General features: G+C 41.0%; 1 protein-coding gene across 4 annotated transcripts in view; it reads left to right on the forward strand.

Moving 5' to 3' along the window:
• The first annotated feature begins 11,774 nt into the window (after positions 1-11,774).
• SNX13 (sorting nexin 13) overlaps positions 11,775-17,889 on the forward strand; it is a 77,609-nt gene continuing 71,494 nt past the window's right edge. The window contains exon 1 of one of the 4 annotated variants that reach the window (XM_069773915.1): positions 11,775-12,019. In XM_069773915.1, coding sequence (XP_069630016.1) covers positions 12,008-12,019 — 12 coding nt within the window. In that variant the 5' untranslated portion in view covers positions 11,775-12,007. Of the gene's footprint in view, positions 12,020-12,384; positions 12,579-17,889 lie in introns of those variants that run through there. The other 3 variants (XM_069773921.1, XM_069773901.1, XM_069773907.1) reach the window with 3 other exon arrangements.

Consider the following 17,889-nt stretch of genomic DNA (forward strand, 5'->3'; position numbering starts at 1 on the left):
AAAAGATTATTTTTATAGTCCCAGCAACATAGTTTATGCAAGTCCTAGCATAATGAAAGATGCCCTATTTGTCAAGTAACAGCATGGTGGTCTGTAATAAACACTAATATGGTATAGCATATCAGAGATCAAAGCCTCAGTCCTAGAAGACACAGAATAACTCATGAAAACATAATTATTGTTTTAATTTAATCCAGGCAGCTTGTTTAAAGTATTTTTTAAAGACATGCAAACATTTCAAAGTAAACAATTCTCTGGAAGCAAAACAAGAAAGAATCCAGTTCCCTGTCCTTCCTTTTTTTACTTTGTGGCACACCTATATTTGATATTATATAAAAAGTACATATCCAACTTACTAATTCCCTCATTGCAGTTTTCCTTCAGTACTACTGTCAGCTGTATCATATTGAAGTGGAAATAGATTTCTTTTCCATAGGTCTCCTGCTTTGTGCTTAGTATCACATAAGCTATAACATGATTAAAATATGCAGTCTTTTAAGATGCAAAACTCGAACTTAGAGTTTTGCAGAATCAGGTCATGATTATACAGTCAGTTTAATGTGATTAAATCCTGCTGATTAAATGCTGCTGCCAAATGGGTGGCATGTGCTCCTTAACTTGCCTGACTGCACCCGCTCAAAAGCCTCAGTGATTGTACCAGTATAAGGAAGACTATTGGAGTGAGCAACTGGGCACACGGGAAGACAGTCAATTTGTGTCAGGTTAACATGAGCATGTAGCCATCGCTGCAGGCCTGTTATATGCAAGTTAGCAGTAGAGATGTAGTTTTACTTATTTCTATGAAGCATTTCATACAGTTGGGGTACTTTAAAAAAGTGTATTTTTCTTGTAACTTGCCATTTTTAACTAAACAACTTACAAATATTTATTATGAAGAAAGTACATTTTATTAGTTCAACCACTGGATTTTAATGCAAAAACTGTCAAATCAATGCTAATGCCTACATGCCTCAAAACTGATCTTAGGACAATTTATGATCTGCATAACAAGCTGTGTTTTCCCTTGTTCTTGAAGAGAAAGGCCTGTCCCAAATACTTGTGAAGTCAGTGAAGATCTAGAACTCACAGCTTCCTTAATAATCTAGAAATACAAAACCACTGGAACCAAAAATAAATTTGGGGTTCTGTCACTCACAACAGTAAGTATAGTCTTACACATAAAAACAGGAGACTATTGGAAAAAGATACAAGGGAGCATGTGGCCTACTCTGTGCCTAAAATACTGAAAATTACAGTCAGTAATCACACTAGTAGGCATATGCGCCTGAACCAACAAAATGTTATCTTAAAAACAACTCAACTCTTAAAATTAAATGTCATTCCTAATTGGAAAACAAATCACAAAGTGCCACTCAAACTATTTCATTCTGTATGTTTAAAAAGATTTTTTTTCCACATCCCTATTGCAATCTTTTAATCAGCAGCAGCGTACTTTACATACATGATGAGAATGTTAACTACAAAGAGAAAAAAGAAAATGTTCTGTGGAAATAGATGTAATTTTGCTTTCTCTAGCTCCAGTGCAGCAATCCAATTCATTCTAGATTCATTCCACTTCATTGTAATTCATTCCACAACTGAACTTTCTCTAGACATAATGTAAATATTTCAGAAGGAGTTTACAAAACTATGACAGCTTCTGTGTAACTAGCCCAGTCCTAGCTATGTGCATCCCAATGATTTAATGCAATTCTACTCACAGTTCTTACCTAAGGTAACAGAAGAAAGGTATTTTTCCTTATTATCCCAGAAATAAATGACCTTGGGGAACAAAACTCTGTCTCTCATAGATATTTTTGGGTACAGAATGCTAAAGTGATAAAGACGTCTTCTGAGTTCTGGTAATCTCCAGATTTCAGAGAAGAATACTGATGACGTCCTTTGAAATATTAATCTGCTTGTGGAGCACTGTTTGGAATAGAGCTTCCCAATCAGTAGGCAGGTGTCAGAAGATGTCTAAGTGTGTTTTGGTCACAATCCTACAGACACTTAAACATGTTTGCTTTAGTTCTGTGCATTGAATGATTATAAAAGTTACTCCAGTAGCAAAGTTAACAGATGCAAAAGTTTCTGAAGGCTCAAAGCATTAGGAGTAACAAAAATGGAGGGTTTTGAATCAAGGGGTATCTGCATCACTAAAAAGAAATGCATCTTCTGTACTTCCCTGGTTTTCTAAGGCTTTAGGATTCACATACATAAGCAATTCTGTGTCAAGAGGAAGAACAAAAACTTGCTTGCCTAGAGCAGAATCTTTCATCATCACATGGCTCAGACTCATGACTGCACAGACAGTGGCTTTAGGTGAAACAACAAAACCAACCACAGGACCTGCTATAATGAACTGTAACTGTATTTGATATGTCTATATAAAGCTATTTCATATTTATTGAAAAGCTATATACAGTTTAAAGTTACAGAGCAGACATTTGCTTTCCCCATTAGTAAGAATGACTGATATATTAGATCCAGAAGTGCTTTTGGTAGCTACCATCAGCCTTATCCCAGAGCACTTTTCCTTTCTGAGATAGAAGCTCTTTGGCTTGAGGGAGAGGCAGAAGATGGATGAAGCCTGGCAGCTTGCTTGCTCCCCTGGGATGGTACCCTCCCTAGGTGCAAAGCAGAAGACATCAGCCCATATTCATGCTCAGCCCTGAGAAAGAGAGGTATTTCTGTAAGAAATATGGATATGTTGCCACACTAGGGGCCTAGCAGCAGAAAGGAGGAGGGAAGCATATTCCCAGTATGAGAAAGGAGGAATAGAAGTAAAGAAGTATTAAGTCCAGATATTGCAGGGTGAGGAACAAAAAAAAAATGGCACTGAGTGAGCAGAGAGAGTACAGATGGATGAAGGTGAATACTAGAAGACTTTGCAGGGCAGATTTTTATTTTCCACTGCTGGATGCAGATGGGACTGTGATTAAAAAAAAAATAATCTTAAAATTGCACAATAAGTATATTATCCTAACTTGGTTTTGTTTCTTTCCCCTGATATATTTTCAAAGTGTGTTTTCATTGGACTGCTCCAGAAAGGTGCAAGAAAAGATCTAGTGCAGTCGATTTATGCTTCGTAACTGGAAAATCTCTGTTCCAGCCTTGCTCTTTGTCACTTTTTTCAGATAATTTGGAGCTTAAATTGGAGAACTAGCTGCTGTTTGAGCTTTACCTCTGGAAACACTTGAAGATATTAAGTAAGTTTTTAATTGCATCTTGTATTGAGGAAGAACTTGATGTAGCTAAGATTGTCCTTAACTGGCAAATTTTTAATTGAATAGATGAATAAAAATTCAAAATAACAATGCTAAAAGCAGTCATCTGTCAGAGTTGGACAGAACACATATTTTCTTTTCTCCTGTCCTTTTTCACCTCCAAAGCACTGCTGAGTTTGGAGTAAATCAGGCTTTTTCTGGCAGTTATTTCATATCTCAAAAGTGAAATGGTGATCCTTGTGGGAATCTAGGAAGAACAGGTTTATAAAAGGTTGTAATCGATCTGCATAAATCCAAAATCTTTTATCAGTATGATGACTAAGCAGATCTGAATTTCAACTCAAAACTGCATTGCAGACACCTGTGCATAGCTGTTTAAGAGAATTTAGCTTAGTCTGTTACTTTGCAATCTCAACTTTGACTCCAGAGTAGTCTGGGTCAAGTGATGTTAATATTCAGTGTTTCTAAATAAAATCTATGTGATTGTATTGTTGGTTTAATGTGAGGATATAATCTGACTGCAGCATCTATACTGCTTGTAATATGAGGGATAAATAAACCTGAAGTACTATGTGCTCAGCCTGAAGAAAAAGCAATACCCTTTGTTAAACCCACTGACATCAAGGAGGAAGGGAAAGACAAAATATGCATTTCAGGCTCACAAATCCTTTTTCCAGCAGGCATTTCCAGAGGAACTATTTCAAGAGAGAATGGGAATTATCAGGAAATTATGGGATTCAATATGGAGAATTTCAACATCCTGCTTTAGGATATGCCTTTTCTGCAAGGATTAATACTCAGGTGTGTGAGTCACTCTGCAAAAGCCTATCTAAGATTATGCCTTTACTAATCCTTCATGACCCTAGGTGTATTGCTGATGTCCTCACGTCGGCAGCAGTGGCGTACATTGTTCCAATTCTTTCACAATAAACTGTGGAGAAACCTGTCTGTCTTTCTGGAACTGGATGTAAATTATGAGAAAGGACAAGTGGCAATTAGTCCTCCTGATAAAGTGAAGGAAGAACCCACACAGGAAAGCTGGGCTCCATCTCACACCTCCCTGTCTAGGTAGCTCAGGTTGATATATGAGACGCTATTGTGTGTTAAGGGAAAGGAGAGTACTGGCAACATGTGAGTAGGAGTTGAAGTTAAGAGTGCAATGATCCTTAATTTAATCCTAAATGGCTCGCAGTGGTCTTGCAGAAAGTCTCCTACCTTGTAGAGGAACTGTTACAATCAGAAAGAATATTTTTTTCCAAAAAGTAACATTAAAAAAAAATCTTGTGAAAAACTTGAGGGGAAAACCAGAATCTCAAAGATAAACCAAACAAACCATAGAAACATTCAGAGGTATCAAATCTTTAGTCAAGGACACATTTTGTATATAAAATGTATCCAGTTAAAGATTCTTCATAATGGCCTTTCTGACTATGCGTCTAACTATGAGGAAGAGGAGTGCCTGAGGAACAGGTTTTTCTGGTGAAGGAGGGACCTGGTAGTCCTTGTAATACATGAAAAACAATTTGGAGTTGACATAGGACCATTTTTTAGCCCTCCTTCAGGGAAGCAGCAACTGACTTGTGTTGTAAAGTACATAGAGGAGAGTATTCTGGGTCTGTTTTTAACAAAACCAGGGGAAACGCTGCCATTCAAATAAGCAATGATTGTTGTACTCTGTATTGTCCTCTTCCTAATGCATTACAAGCAGCATTTCATTTCAGGAGTTTGGATTTCCTGTGGCTCTTTTCAATGATTAAATTAAGTCTCTACATTTTGTAGAGGTTTTGTAGAGGTTTTTTGCATCAGTCTTTGTTATGAACAAATTGCTGTAAGTGGGCAGCAAAACAAAGGACCAGAAGAATGAAGCCAGTCTGCAAAGTGACCTCGAAGGTCTAAGCAGTGAGAGCTTTAGCTCTGAGTGCAATACAATACTCTTCACCTGGAGAGAAGACGCAAACATCAGTGATGCCCAATGGGAGAAAAGTGTAATAAGCCCTCCAGTGTTCTCACAAATTTATTATAACTTACAATATTTAGCTTCCTTCTTAAAGTTTGTGGAGCCACGTCATTCAATGCAAGAAGAAATAAGCTTTAAAAAGAGTTTGTAGCCTTTCTGATTGCAAAGCCTGAACATATGACTTGACTGCTTCTTAGAGGTTCAGGAAACAGGGAAAATGTAAACAACTTTCATTTCCAATGTCATGATTCTTAGAGTTTGGCTAATGGCTCTGAAGACCTGGGGCTGCTGATACTGCAGACAGAATATTTATTTTACTCTTAGCTATTCCATTCTTCTCATTCTGCGCTCCCCTCCCCATCAGCAGATTAACTGTCTTAGAAAATTTTTTATTATGGATTAGGCATTTAGGACTCAGTGGAAAACATCACTTGAAAAAAAAAAAGGAAAAAGTTTTAGAATCACTTATAATTCCCCTCTGTTCAGCTTTTGGTTTTTAAATTTATTTCCTAACTAAAGAACCTCTCATATCATTTGTTATCTGCAGTACAGTTAGTCAGATTTCTCAGACTTTTCAGGATATCTTCATATGGGTTTATGTGAAGAGGACACCACTGATACCAATTTTGCAGAATACAAATATGGTAAATGAAGCTAAATTTTTTAATGCATAGTGAATAGCTTTGCTTCCTACTTGTCTGTCTTTTGCTAGCTGTCAGTCTTATTAAGCGGGTATTTTCTACCACAGTGTTTTAGATATAACCCATTTTGTGTTCTCCATGCCATTGAATATCTTCATTTTGGTCTTAATTCACTGGCAAAGTTCAGTATCACTGTAACACTTTATCACAGTGTCAGTATCACTGTAATCACTATTAAAGCAGTATGTAACCTGAAAATTCAGGCCCAAACTTCATCTGCTCATGACATACACCTAATGCCTGGAAGGATAACCACAATATAATGACGCAAACAAATTCTTCTTACCAGAAAAGTAAACTGAGTCTACCAGATCTCCATCACCAAACAAAACTAAAACCCATGTACACAAATTGTTTGCAATGTGTTCTAAAAATGGCCGTATGTATGCTCAAGAAGATACCAAAAGGAGGTACTTTTCAGACCTGTGGACCCGTCACTTAGGCTGATCTACCTGCCAGACACATTCAGGAGTTCAAATCTCAGAAGAGAAACCATCCAAACCCTTTTGCAACAGGTAGTTGCTGTCATCATGTCAAGCATAGGTAACAGCAAGTACTCTGAAGAGCAACAGAAATATCTTCAAACCACAGATATGTTCTCATGACTCCTGACCCACTTGAAAGGAGGGAATGGGATCATTTACCATACTGTAGAATAAAAATTCTATTTAACAGTTTTATCTTCAAAGATCAAGAACTGCATTGGTTGTGTCCAAAGGAATTTTAAGGATGAAGGTGATTTTTCTAAACAGTTTTGTATCCTATCTTGCTGCCCTCTGTAGCAGCAGTGTGCAAATAGCATAGGAAGCCTTCTGCTTGTGTGCATTATTTTCACAGAAAATCCATGACCAGAAGCTAAGGAGCTGATGACTAACACCTATGTTACAATTCTGAGATGACTCTAGTCATGGCATTATAGACTTCTGAGAGAGACACCAATTTTGGGAGAGTTTCCTTTGTATTAAGAAATATAGTTTATCTTTATTCTAATACTTGCTTAGACAACTAGGATTAAGCTGCTAAGGCAAACAGTGTCTGTCCTAGCTGGAGACAGCTGTTTGAATAGCAGAAGGTTCACTACAGTGAAGACATGTAAGCTGGCAAAAGCTTTAAAAGAAATTTCAGCCTCCAATAAACAATTCTGAGAATATGAACACTGGGCAGCTATTGCATCCTTATTGCAAAGTATGAAGCAGGAATTTAATCTGATAATTCTTCAGTAATTATCTAATGCCCAACATTCACATCATATTGTCTTGAGTGGCCCCTTCACATACACCCCTGCATTTTCTCTCTGTGCTGCATCTCAGGTGAATGCTGAGAAAGCAGAAAGTGAATGAGATCTTTAACTGGAAATTATAGAGTTGTGATCCTGATCAGAAGGAAAACTTCTGATCAGGCAGCTCAGACCAAAGAGCTTAGAATAGGCAGCATCCTGAAATAACAGAATATTCAAATTTCACACATAAAAGATGCTCTGAGTTTCCCTTTCAATCATGTTGCTATGTAGAATTTTGGGGCCATCTGATCTTACTTGAAATGTAATGGAATGCAACTATAGAGAATTGCTTTTAAACAGTAAGACTTAACACTTGAAACATTTAATGACTACAAGTTCTTCAGAGCTCCTCCACCTCACCTTCTTCCCCCTAAAAAAATGAATCCCAAACTAAACAACCCTAAGCAAACTGCCAGCTTGAGCTATGAACAACTTAAACAAGAGAACAGAAGCCAAACTTTGGTTTATGTCAGCTGGTTATGGACAGTCAGAGCTAATTTATAGTATACAGAAATAATTCTGTAAAAGATCTTTTCTAGACTGTACAGAAAGGTACAAAAGTTCAGGCTTGCTGATGAAGTTAGAAACAGTCTCGTAGCCATTCTAATGAAACTGCTTACTAAAGCAAAATCAGTCTGTTGTTCGTTCAGTCTGTCCCTCCCCCAACCCTGTTTGTAGTTTCCCCTTTCCTTAGTCATCACTTGTCTTCTTGTATATGCCAAGAGAACACATCCTTTTGCTCTCTGAATGCAGGTTCCTGCTGCTTCAGAGGTTATCTTAATGGCAGTTAGGTCACTGATTTCATTTTTCATAGCTGGTGAGCTAACAGTCATTTAGGTTGTGGGACTGAGCTCCTTTCAGGGCTGGAAAATAATTTGCTCTCTTTTGTGCTTCGCTGCAAGTTGGCACAGTTGCTTTTTAATTGCTAAATCTTGCCTATTCCCCTTCCGCGTGTGCTGTGTCTGCCCTCTCACACCTATATTTTTCTCTCTGAGCCTGTCTTTTAAATTGGTGCACTCACTATACTTCACTTTACAAAAAACTTTATAAAGTCTTAGATGGAGAACCTGCTGGTGCTACCCCTATCTCCTCCTGCTCTGTTTCAGATTTTAATGCTGCATTCATCCATAACTTCAGTAGATACCCCCCACAGCTTCCAGTGTCTGCAGTGGGATTTCAAAATGTGGATCCAGACCATCAGACAACTTACTTTGCTAGTAGTCAGTGAAAACTGTAATAAATGCAAAGAACACCAACATGTTTGGCAACAGGTAGGAGTCTTATAAATATGTCTTATAAGTCTATATAGTCTATAACTATATAAATTAGTCTTATAAATATGAAGGTATTTACAGCCATCAGCATTAAGGTACTACTTCTGGTTGAATTAAGCATTTGTCTAGGCCTATAAGCAAATTCTCTGAGTGTTTTAAGGACTGGGTGCAAAAACTTTCTGCCAAGTTTGCATTTGATTACAGACATACATACTTGCCCTAACAGTTCTTTGCAGAGTGCTTGTGGATTTGTGGAAGTGATAAGAAAATAACAAGCGTGCTGCTCTGCCTCATGAGCACGGTGCTAATGTGGCTGCACTGCTTCCGTTAAGTACGCTAGCTCGTTGCACCGCCATTCCCAAGCTGTATGTGTAATGAATGCACCAGGATAAAATGTAAGGAATATGACTGTCTCATGGATGACTCATCAAGTCTAATAGCGTTACTATCACTTGAAGATGGGCTCAGGGAAACAAATACGTGTTCAAGTGCTTCTGGCCTACCATTGGTAATCCTTTTGATCACAGTTGAAAGCCTGGTTTCCAGACCTGCTCATACTAATTTAGAAACACCCTTCTCCCCAGAAAAAAAAAAAAAGAATTTGTACCTACAATTTTTCAGTTTATTCCAAGAACGGGAACAGGTAACATTAACTGTTTAATTCCTCAGTGATGGGCAGCTTTCTCTTCCTCTTTTGTGCTATTCCCAGCAGACTAGTTTTTCAAGAAGCACCTCATATCATGCGCTTTCCAAGCTGCTGCCTCTTCTTACCTCTTCTTTACAATGCTGCCCCCTCTTCTGCCTTGAGTCTACTTCCGTGTGGTTCAGTCCTTCCTCACAGCCTCATTCCTGCTGTTGCAATTATACTACCTTTCCCTTTTAAGTTGAAATCGTATTAACCAAAAATTAGAACAATGGATTACAACATTAATAACTATTTTGCGACAATATTAAGGCTATGCTGACAGGTGTAAAATCAGAGAATAGTATTCAGTAGAAGTATTGGTGGGTTTATTCCTGCTGTACAAGAATGGAATTTGCTTCCCTGACTGGTATGCTGTTAGGCTGCCAAATCCCAAGCAGAAGTAAGGGCAAATTCAAATTCAAGTACAAAGTATTAATTGTGACTTCATCTTGCTGTGAGATTTGCATAAGATTTGCTCTTCTTTTACATCTAGCACGCTTAGGATATATATAGTTTTGCAATAAGTTTTCAAACGTGATTACTTCTTTTGAAAACCTTACCTGATGTGTCTAAACATACAAGGTAAAGAAATACGGTGCCAAAAGACAGTTTCTTTTGCTAGACCATCTTGCTTCAACTACTATCATTTATATGTATTCATAAATATCATGAGACTTTTACCTCCTGTTTATCCCTTACATTTTATAAGCTGGGTAATTTATCTTATCAGTGCGTGATACTGTGTCTTGCCCAGAGAATGTATTTATGACTAAGTGACATGGCAAACAGTAGGTGTTTTAAGTATTTTGATTCTGTTTTCTACCTAGCTAAGTATGTGTTGATGTTATTGCATAATTACACAACTGACGATTTACTGAGCACCCTGCTATATTATGGGTCCCTCAGGGTTTCCTCTACCACAGACCTGAGCACAGGGCATTATTTGCCTGAACTGAAGTGTGATGAAAGCCACGAACAGAGAACCACAGCTGTGTATATATATGACTGTCTTCCAAATAAGCATCTACAGAATGCTGTAAATAAATGTTAGGGGACCAAAGTGATACAATGGAATTGGTATTTCACAACTCCCCTTGCTCAATGTTTTTGAACAATTTTTAATTTATCAAGATGGTGAAATACCATGTGCTAGACCACTGCATGGTTCTGTTATTGTTAAACCTATTGTTTAAAATAGAGTTGTGTGTGCTGTGAGATTTGGATTTTCTCTGAGGGATCAGCTTGGAGGAAAAAGGAATGCTAACACGAAGCATTGAAAAATACAGACTCAGAAGTACAAAGCTTACTAGATACTTTAAAAAGCTAATATTTTGGAATATTTAGAAAAGTCAGATAAATTATTATGAATATTGAGGGTCTGCCTTTTTGAAAGGGCAATCCACATGACTAACAGCTGGGTCTCTGACAGGGGAAAAACAGTTCTATGAGTAAAACTGAAACTCCGTAATACTCACAAAGAAAACTAAGAAGTGGGCAACCTTGGAGTACTAAATATTTGACAATCCCTGGGAAAATTAGAGAAGTTTCATAAAACCTACCAGCCTTAAGGGCTGCCTAACACCCTAACCCTTTGCACCTCTGCAAGAAAAGGGACTTTGCTTTTAGTCGGGGAGAAAAAATACCGTAATTGAAGAAGGCTGTTTTTCTTCATGTTATAAGAGTAGTGTTGCTTATCCTCCATCTTCACTGCTAACCATTACTACGTCTTTGGTGTGCATTGTCCGTTATTTGCAATGCAGAAAAGAATCCCATCTTGTTTCTACTCTCCCAATGCACCTGAAGTTAACTTTGTAACTTTAAAGCCTAGTTAAAAAACAAGCAAGCAAACAAAACCCCACAGAACAGTGTTTAAAAGAAGAGCAACAAGTTTCAGACAGGAACCTGTGTATTCAAATACTGAGCTGTGGGGTACATCGCCTCATGAGCAGGGCTCGCTGGTCTGGCGCAGACACCGCTCGGGTTCCGAGATGTTTCGGTTCCACAATTTACGCCACTACGCAAGAACACTGTAGGTAGCAGACTTAGAGATGTCTCTTTCTTAACATCTAGAGGAGGGAAACACATGCAGTGATGCATACGTTACTGGTGGATGAGAGGCGTGCTGCTTGGTCAGAAATGTAAAAAAAATACTTCAGTTAGCGTCCTCAGAACAGCTGCCTGACACCGAAGAGCTCAGAAACAAAGCAGTCTCGAGTGAGGCAGGGGAAAAAAACCCCACAAACAAAACCCAAACCAAAGCCCACAGCAGAGCTGCTTTGACAACAGCGTTTCAAATTCTGCTGCGCTCAACTTCTCCCTTTCAGGGCCGCTGCACCGCGGGACGGACTCCGGCTCCGGCACCGACCCGCCGAGCCATACCCGGCCCCCGGATTTACCAGACCGCGGGGCCTCGGCGCCTTCCCGCCCGCCACAGCGCAGCTCTGGGGCCGGACCCTGACAGAGGGCCGCCCGTGCTGGTCACGATCCCCCCGGCCCAGGCAGGCAGGGGCGCGGACTGGCGGAACGGCGGGCCGGGCCGGGCCGGGCCGGGCCGGGCCGCGGCGGGCGGGGCGGGGCGGGGCGGGGAGTGAGCCGGCCCCGGCAGGGGCGGCCCCGCGTCCCGCAGCCCCAATGGGCTGGCGCGCCGGGCGGGGAGCGGCGGCGGCGGTGCACGTAGCTTTCTCAAGATGGCGGCCTCTCCGGACCCAGCTGCGAGGGCGGCTGCGGGGCTGGGGGCGGCGGGCGGCCGCTGAGGGAGGCGGCAGGGCTCTGGCGGCGCTCGCCTCGCCTCGCCTCCCCGCAGGGCGAGGGGGAGCTTTCCGCGCGGCCGCGAGGCTTCGCCATGCTGCGGGGCTAGAGGCGCCGCAGCGCAGCGGGGTTAATAATGTTAGCAGAGGTAAGAGCCCCGCCGCGGCCGGCGGGGTGCGGGAAGGGAGGGAGCGGCTTTCCGTCCGCCCGAGCGGGCAGCTGCGCGCCGCGGCCGAGGGGAGGCTCTGCCCTCGCCGGGGCCTCCGAGCCGCCTCGGTAGCGGGCAGCCTCCCCCTTGGCCGGGGAGGGCAGAGGCGCCGGCCAGCCCGCCCAGGGCAGCGCCGGGCCCCTCTTATCAGCCCTCCCTCCCCCCGGCCGGGCGCTGTTCGCCCGTCGGGGGCCGGCAGGGCGGGACGGGAGGGGGACGCTCCAGCGCCGCGGCGGAGCGCGGCCCGCCGTGCCCGCTCCGTGCGGCAGCCGGCAGCCGGTCGGGGCGGGCCCGCCCTCCCCCGCGATCCGCCGGCGGCTGGGCTTTCCCGCCCGGCGGGGGGCCGCGGGGCCGCCCCTCCGCGGCGGGCCCTGTTTCTGGAGGAGCACACCTGGTGAGGAGGGGGCCTGCCTCGGCCCTAGGCCTCGCCGGAGAGATGTCTCCGCCCGGGCCCCCGACGCCGGATCCGACTTCAGCTCCTCTGGCCTCCACCTCTGCGGTAGCTTCGTAAAGGCTGCGTGTTTGCTTTCTTCTTAAACGGCTTAAAGCCAACAGTTTTGCTGTTGCAGGAGTTTGTGGTTGTAGGTAATTGGTAGAAGTTGGCTGCCTCGGTTTCCCTCTCCCTGGTAGGGAGTTTCTGTCCCAAAGCAGCTGAGCAGCCAAGCTGTGAGCCCAGCAGGTATTTGAGGATCAGCGTGGGCTAGAAATGGCTACTGTGTCCGAAGGTGCTCTCAGAGGGGCAGTCTGGGGGTGTTGGTTTTCGAGTTGCTGGGAACGAGACTCTCCCCATACTCGGTTTTCTCTGCAAAGACCGATTGATTTTCTATTTTTAATGTGTCAGCAAGGTGTCTGGCATACAGATACTCCTCCAACATGATGAGTGTGTTACCTGTGTCTTATAATTTGTCGTTTTATCCTGCAGTGAAGGTTATTTGTCCAAAACTGGTTTGTCTTAAATCTTGAAGGGTGAAGGCTTGCTTTCTGACACCTGAGAAATTTAGCTTTGCTTTCCTGAATGAGAGCTAAAAAAGTATCCTGAAGCTTTCAGTTTGCATCAGTTCGAAGTTTCAGGGCATTAGGAAAGTGGTTCTGTAGTGCCATGAGCTCTCAGATTTCACCGGGAGGGTAAAATTTGCTAAGTGAGTTAAACCTGTAAAAATACATGACCTATTTTTCCATGAAGGGTATGCGGTGGGTGGTCAGGGTTAATAATCTGCATTAAGTAGTGTTGGTGAGTATGATACATAAGCATTAACCATACTAATTTAGATTATTTCAAGGGTGGGGTAGAACGTTCTGAGTCAGTGCCTCATACCGGACTGTTTTTTCTGTTTGATGATAGCTGTGTATGCCTATCCAAGACACTTTATTGTCATGAAATTGAATTTTTTTTTCTATTAGCACTGGTGTAGCAGCATGGATCACACTTGCTCTGTTGGCTTTTTGAGGTAGAACTTGGTGCTTATGTGTGTGATGACCAGTAATGATACTTAGCCTTGGTGTCTGGAGGACTGGATTCTGATGTCCTTTACTTGTAGTTCCTGTGTATAAAATATTTGTATATAAGATGCTTCAGGGTGAAGTATTCCAGGCTTGGTCTCTGCCAAGGAGATGACTTTTTAAATTTTTGGGGGGACTCTAGCAAAGTTGCAGGCTTTTCTTGCCTGCCTGAAAAGCAGTTGTGGGGAGTTTTTCAAACAATGAGACAGCTCTTGGCTGTCAGAGGACCTACCTGATATGTGAACTGGAAGGAGTCCTTCATGGCGTGTTTTTTTTAGGTGTTCTAATGGTGACTTGGGAGCTAAAACACCTTGTGAAAACTGTATGCAGTCACACCCATAAACCCTTTCCACACTTTGCAGGAAGATGCAGAATGCTTCAAGCCTACTGATACATGTATACTACTCTATAAACACCTAAATATCTCTCTCCTTTTTTTTTTTCTTTCTAAAATATGTGAACATTGAGGTGGAATGTATGCTAGACGGATACTAGAGTAGGGCAATAGTGAAAATTGCACATGTCTGTAGGCTGCCTAAATTTATCTTAATAACTTTGAGGAGGTGGAACACTGGACAGCCAGGAAGTCTGTTGGTTTTTTTCCCTCTCTCGAAGTAACTATTTTATTTGAGAACATGTAGTGAAATGAGATAAAAAAATTTGTTAGACATTGCTGACTTGTGTAGTTTGCTACTGTCTAGAATGGCCAAGATCACGGTCTTTTTTTTTATCCATTAAAAATTTAGAAATATTCCTCCCACTATAACTGTTAGTTTTATAATTTAACAATGTAGACAATATTATTCTTAAATATATTTTAAGCATGAAGGAAAGGTAGAATCTGGTTCTACATGTATTGTTATCATGCAGTTAAAACATAACTTAGTTTCTCAAGATCAGTTTCCTACATCCATTGACTATATCCACATATGCAGACCCCAGCAGATTCAGTCCAGTTTTGTGTGGATGCAGTTAGGATTAGGACCTTCTAATCAGTAATTTCAAGGGAAGATCATACTTCCTGTCAGGAAAAAATACTGGGTGTGTTTTTTATTTGGCCCTTACTGCAGGTCGTCTTATTTTAGTTGCATCAGAAATCATGTCATTGGATGCCAAGCACATATACTTATTTACCTACTTAGCAAACACTGTTCCCCGATTCTTCATCATCTTGGCCATCAGAACTTATTTCTGCAGTCACGTTGAATACATTCTGTCTGCATGCGTTGAGTCCTGCTGCAGTGATCATTTCCCTAGTCTGTTGGGTTGGCCTTTCTGTGTCTTCTCACTTCTTCCCCTTTTCTTGTTCATCAGATGTCTCCTTTGCTTTTCAAGACCCAGTGTAGCCTGTTTCCATGCAACTTTGCTGTTTCAGCACTTTTTTGTCTGATTAGGCCATGACAGGGACAAGTTGCAATGGTCTGTCTCCTGTGTTTTTAGGCAACTGTCTTCACCATTCTTGCCTCTCATGTGGTAGCAGCTGTACTGCCCTGACTACAGCGACGTGGATGGTGTTTTACAACTCTGGCTCTTGCTCGTCAATAGTGTCTTAAGCTCTGATAGGAGCAAACATGAAATAGGATTTCGATGGGACTTAGTTTACAAGAAGTTTTAGAATGTCTTTCAAATTGATGGCCTGTGCTGTCTGCATTTGCAGCCTGTGTTGCCCCTAAAGAAGGCACTTCAGAAAAAGTGAGGAGTATATTTCTTTTTCCAATTTTTTTCCCTCCAGTTGCTCATTAAACTGCTTTGAGATGCTTAGTGAGGACTTCCTTTGAATTTATTAGCAGCTAAATTTTTGACAAAGTAATTCTCAGCTTAGCAAGACTACTTTTGTTGCAGTACTGATGATGATTGACAAGATTTTTGAAATTTGACAAAGTAGAAAAACTTTTTTTTTCTTGTCCACAACTAAAAATGAGCCATACAAAATCAGCTCTGACACATTGGTGTTTCTTGTTACTGCAGCTGGTCAAGATAGTTCATGAACTACATGTAATATTTCCTTTCCATTAAACAATCTACTTTTTATTTATAAGAGATGTTTAACAAACTTTTTTGTTAAACTTTGATAGCTGCTAACCATTGAAAACTGTTTTTGAGCAAAACCAGGCAAATTAGCCTTGGTTTTAAGTATAAAGGTTGACTCAGCAGCTTAATTTGCTTTATAATAATAATGAATTAGTCTTAGTGAAACAGCAGCAGATTGTAGTGTACATGTTAGTCCAGTTCTGAAAGATGCAGAACACAGTTAACTGCTTGATACATTATAGCCTTGTTAATTTTTTCTGTTCCTTGATACATGGGTGTGGAAGGTTGCTCTGATGCTTCATGTGACTAAACTATGTTTTGCTGGTAGAGAGAGCTTCAAATGTGTAGACAATTAGCAGGGTGTGGAAAGAAATTAGTTTTCTGTCCTTTTGTGAAACTTGTATGCTGGGGCTTTGCCTTGGTGACAATGTTTTGGCAGATGAGCTGTAGCTAGAGCATCAGTTGGAGCCCCTCTGGAGGTGAAAAGCCTCTCTTCTTCAATATATTCTGTAAACGAAGGCTACCCTGTTGCTGGTCTGCTCTGCGTCCCTAATTGTTGCTATGACAGCTCTTTTAATAACTCCATATTCTGTGGAGTGTCAGTTAAAATTATGTGAGGAATGGTAAAATTAGGAAAATTAACCTTTTACAAAGAATGGATGTCATCTGTTCCTAGTGTTTTGTTTTTAAATATTTTGTTGGCTGTTAGTAAAAGATAGTGTCTAAACGCTCAGGACTATTCTTAGGGTGTACAGTTGGGCCTAAACTGCTGAGACTGAATGTAGATTTCTGCAACAGCTCTAAAATGTCAGTCTGGACCATTCCCCAAAACAGTGCGGAAGAGGAAAAGTGTAAAGTTCCTTAGTTCAATAAAAATAATAATAGCTTGTCTGGTTAGACAGCTGAAGGAGCTCCAAATGACGATTTCCTCTGTCTGGTTGCACTCTAGGGAATTATCTCTGTTTTAAATATGTTTGTCCCTTTCTCCCCACCCTTACAAAGATGACAAAGCATGTTTTCCTTTGAACTAGCATTAGAAGAGTTGCTATTATTAGAAACAAGAAACCATTCGCGTTGAATGTAAGTTATTGGCAACACTTAAAGAATTAATATTTTGAAATCCCATTAGCACTTTTCACCGTTGCTTGGCTGAGAGTACTGAGGCTGGAATAACAGAAAAATCAATTGCAATTGGCACTTCCAGTTATACAAGAGAGAAACTTCAAGAAGTACAAGGCATTGTGATCTTGGGCTTAATTGCTTGTTCTGTCCTGTCCCCCCATTGTCCCTGTGTCCCCCCGCCCCCGTAATGTCCGATTTCTGAATTGAAAAAATGAGGCATTATTTAATGATATAAACATATTGAAATATTTTAACAAGAGCACTCTAACCTTGTTTACATAATTTCTATAGTATTAAACCTTAAAACGATGACCACGTAGGTATGATGTGAAATGGGCATTTATTTTTAATGTGAGTAAGCATAGATGGTAGGTATGTTCAGCTAGGGGATGGCTTTTATAACTGCCATTTCTTTTGGAAAAGAGGTCAGTTCCTACCCTCTCAGAGTTTGGGAATACCTGTTAAAGATGTTATTCTTGCTCTGAAGCAGAAGTAGCTGTAAAATCCTCAGAGAGGGGCGGTGGATTTCTGAAGAAGTTACAGTGTCTGTTGGCATCCTGTTTTCTATATGGAAGGGGATGTGATCTCAGTGTTGCAGGTAAAACAGCATGAGTCAAATTTATTCTTGTAAAATGTCAATGTTAAAATACAAACATTTAAAAAGCCCCACAAAATTTTAACTGGTTTTGTTCAAGTCGAATTCTCTGAAAATCCAGGGATTTCCCTGGACAGAATACAGAATTTGACCATAGTGGTTCAGTAGTTTATTTTGAAGCTATTTCACCAGTGCCCCTTAAACTTCTTCAGTCCTGCTGCTTTGCATATTTTCTCAGACAGTAAGCACAAGACCAATTTGATTTGAACCTCATAGTTAGTTGGTCCACCAGTTGCCAGCAGGAGAAGGAGATAAACTCATCATTGCTGCTTATTTTCCATTAAGTCCCTTCCTACATCGAATGGCCTGTATGATGTCCTTTCTGTGCCTTGACTTGGTTTGAAGAATTTTTGATAATCAGAAATACTAAATATCAAGAACTGTTTTTTATTTCACAGGTAGAAATAGTGCTGTGTTAATTCAAGTGAGGAGTAATATGGCCTAATTAAAAGGTCACAGGTGCCTGTTGTCTATAACATTGATGTCTGAAATGCTTCATTCA

The sequence above is a fragment of the Haliaeetus albicilla genome, chromosome 2 (assembly GCF_947461875.1).
Source record: "Haliaeetus albicilla chromosome 2, bHalAlb1.1, whole genome shotgun sequence".
Classification (NCBI taxonomy): Eukaryota; Metazoa; Chordata; class Aves; order Accipitriformes; family Accipitridae; genus Haliaeetus; species Haliaeetus albicilla.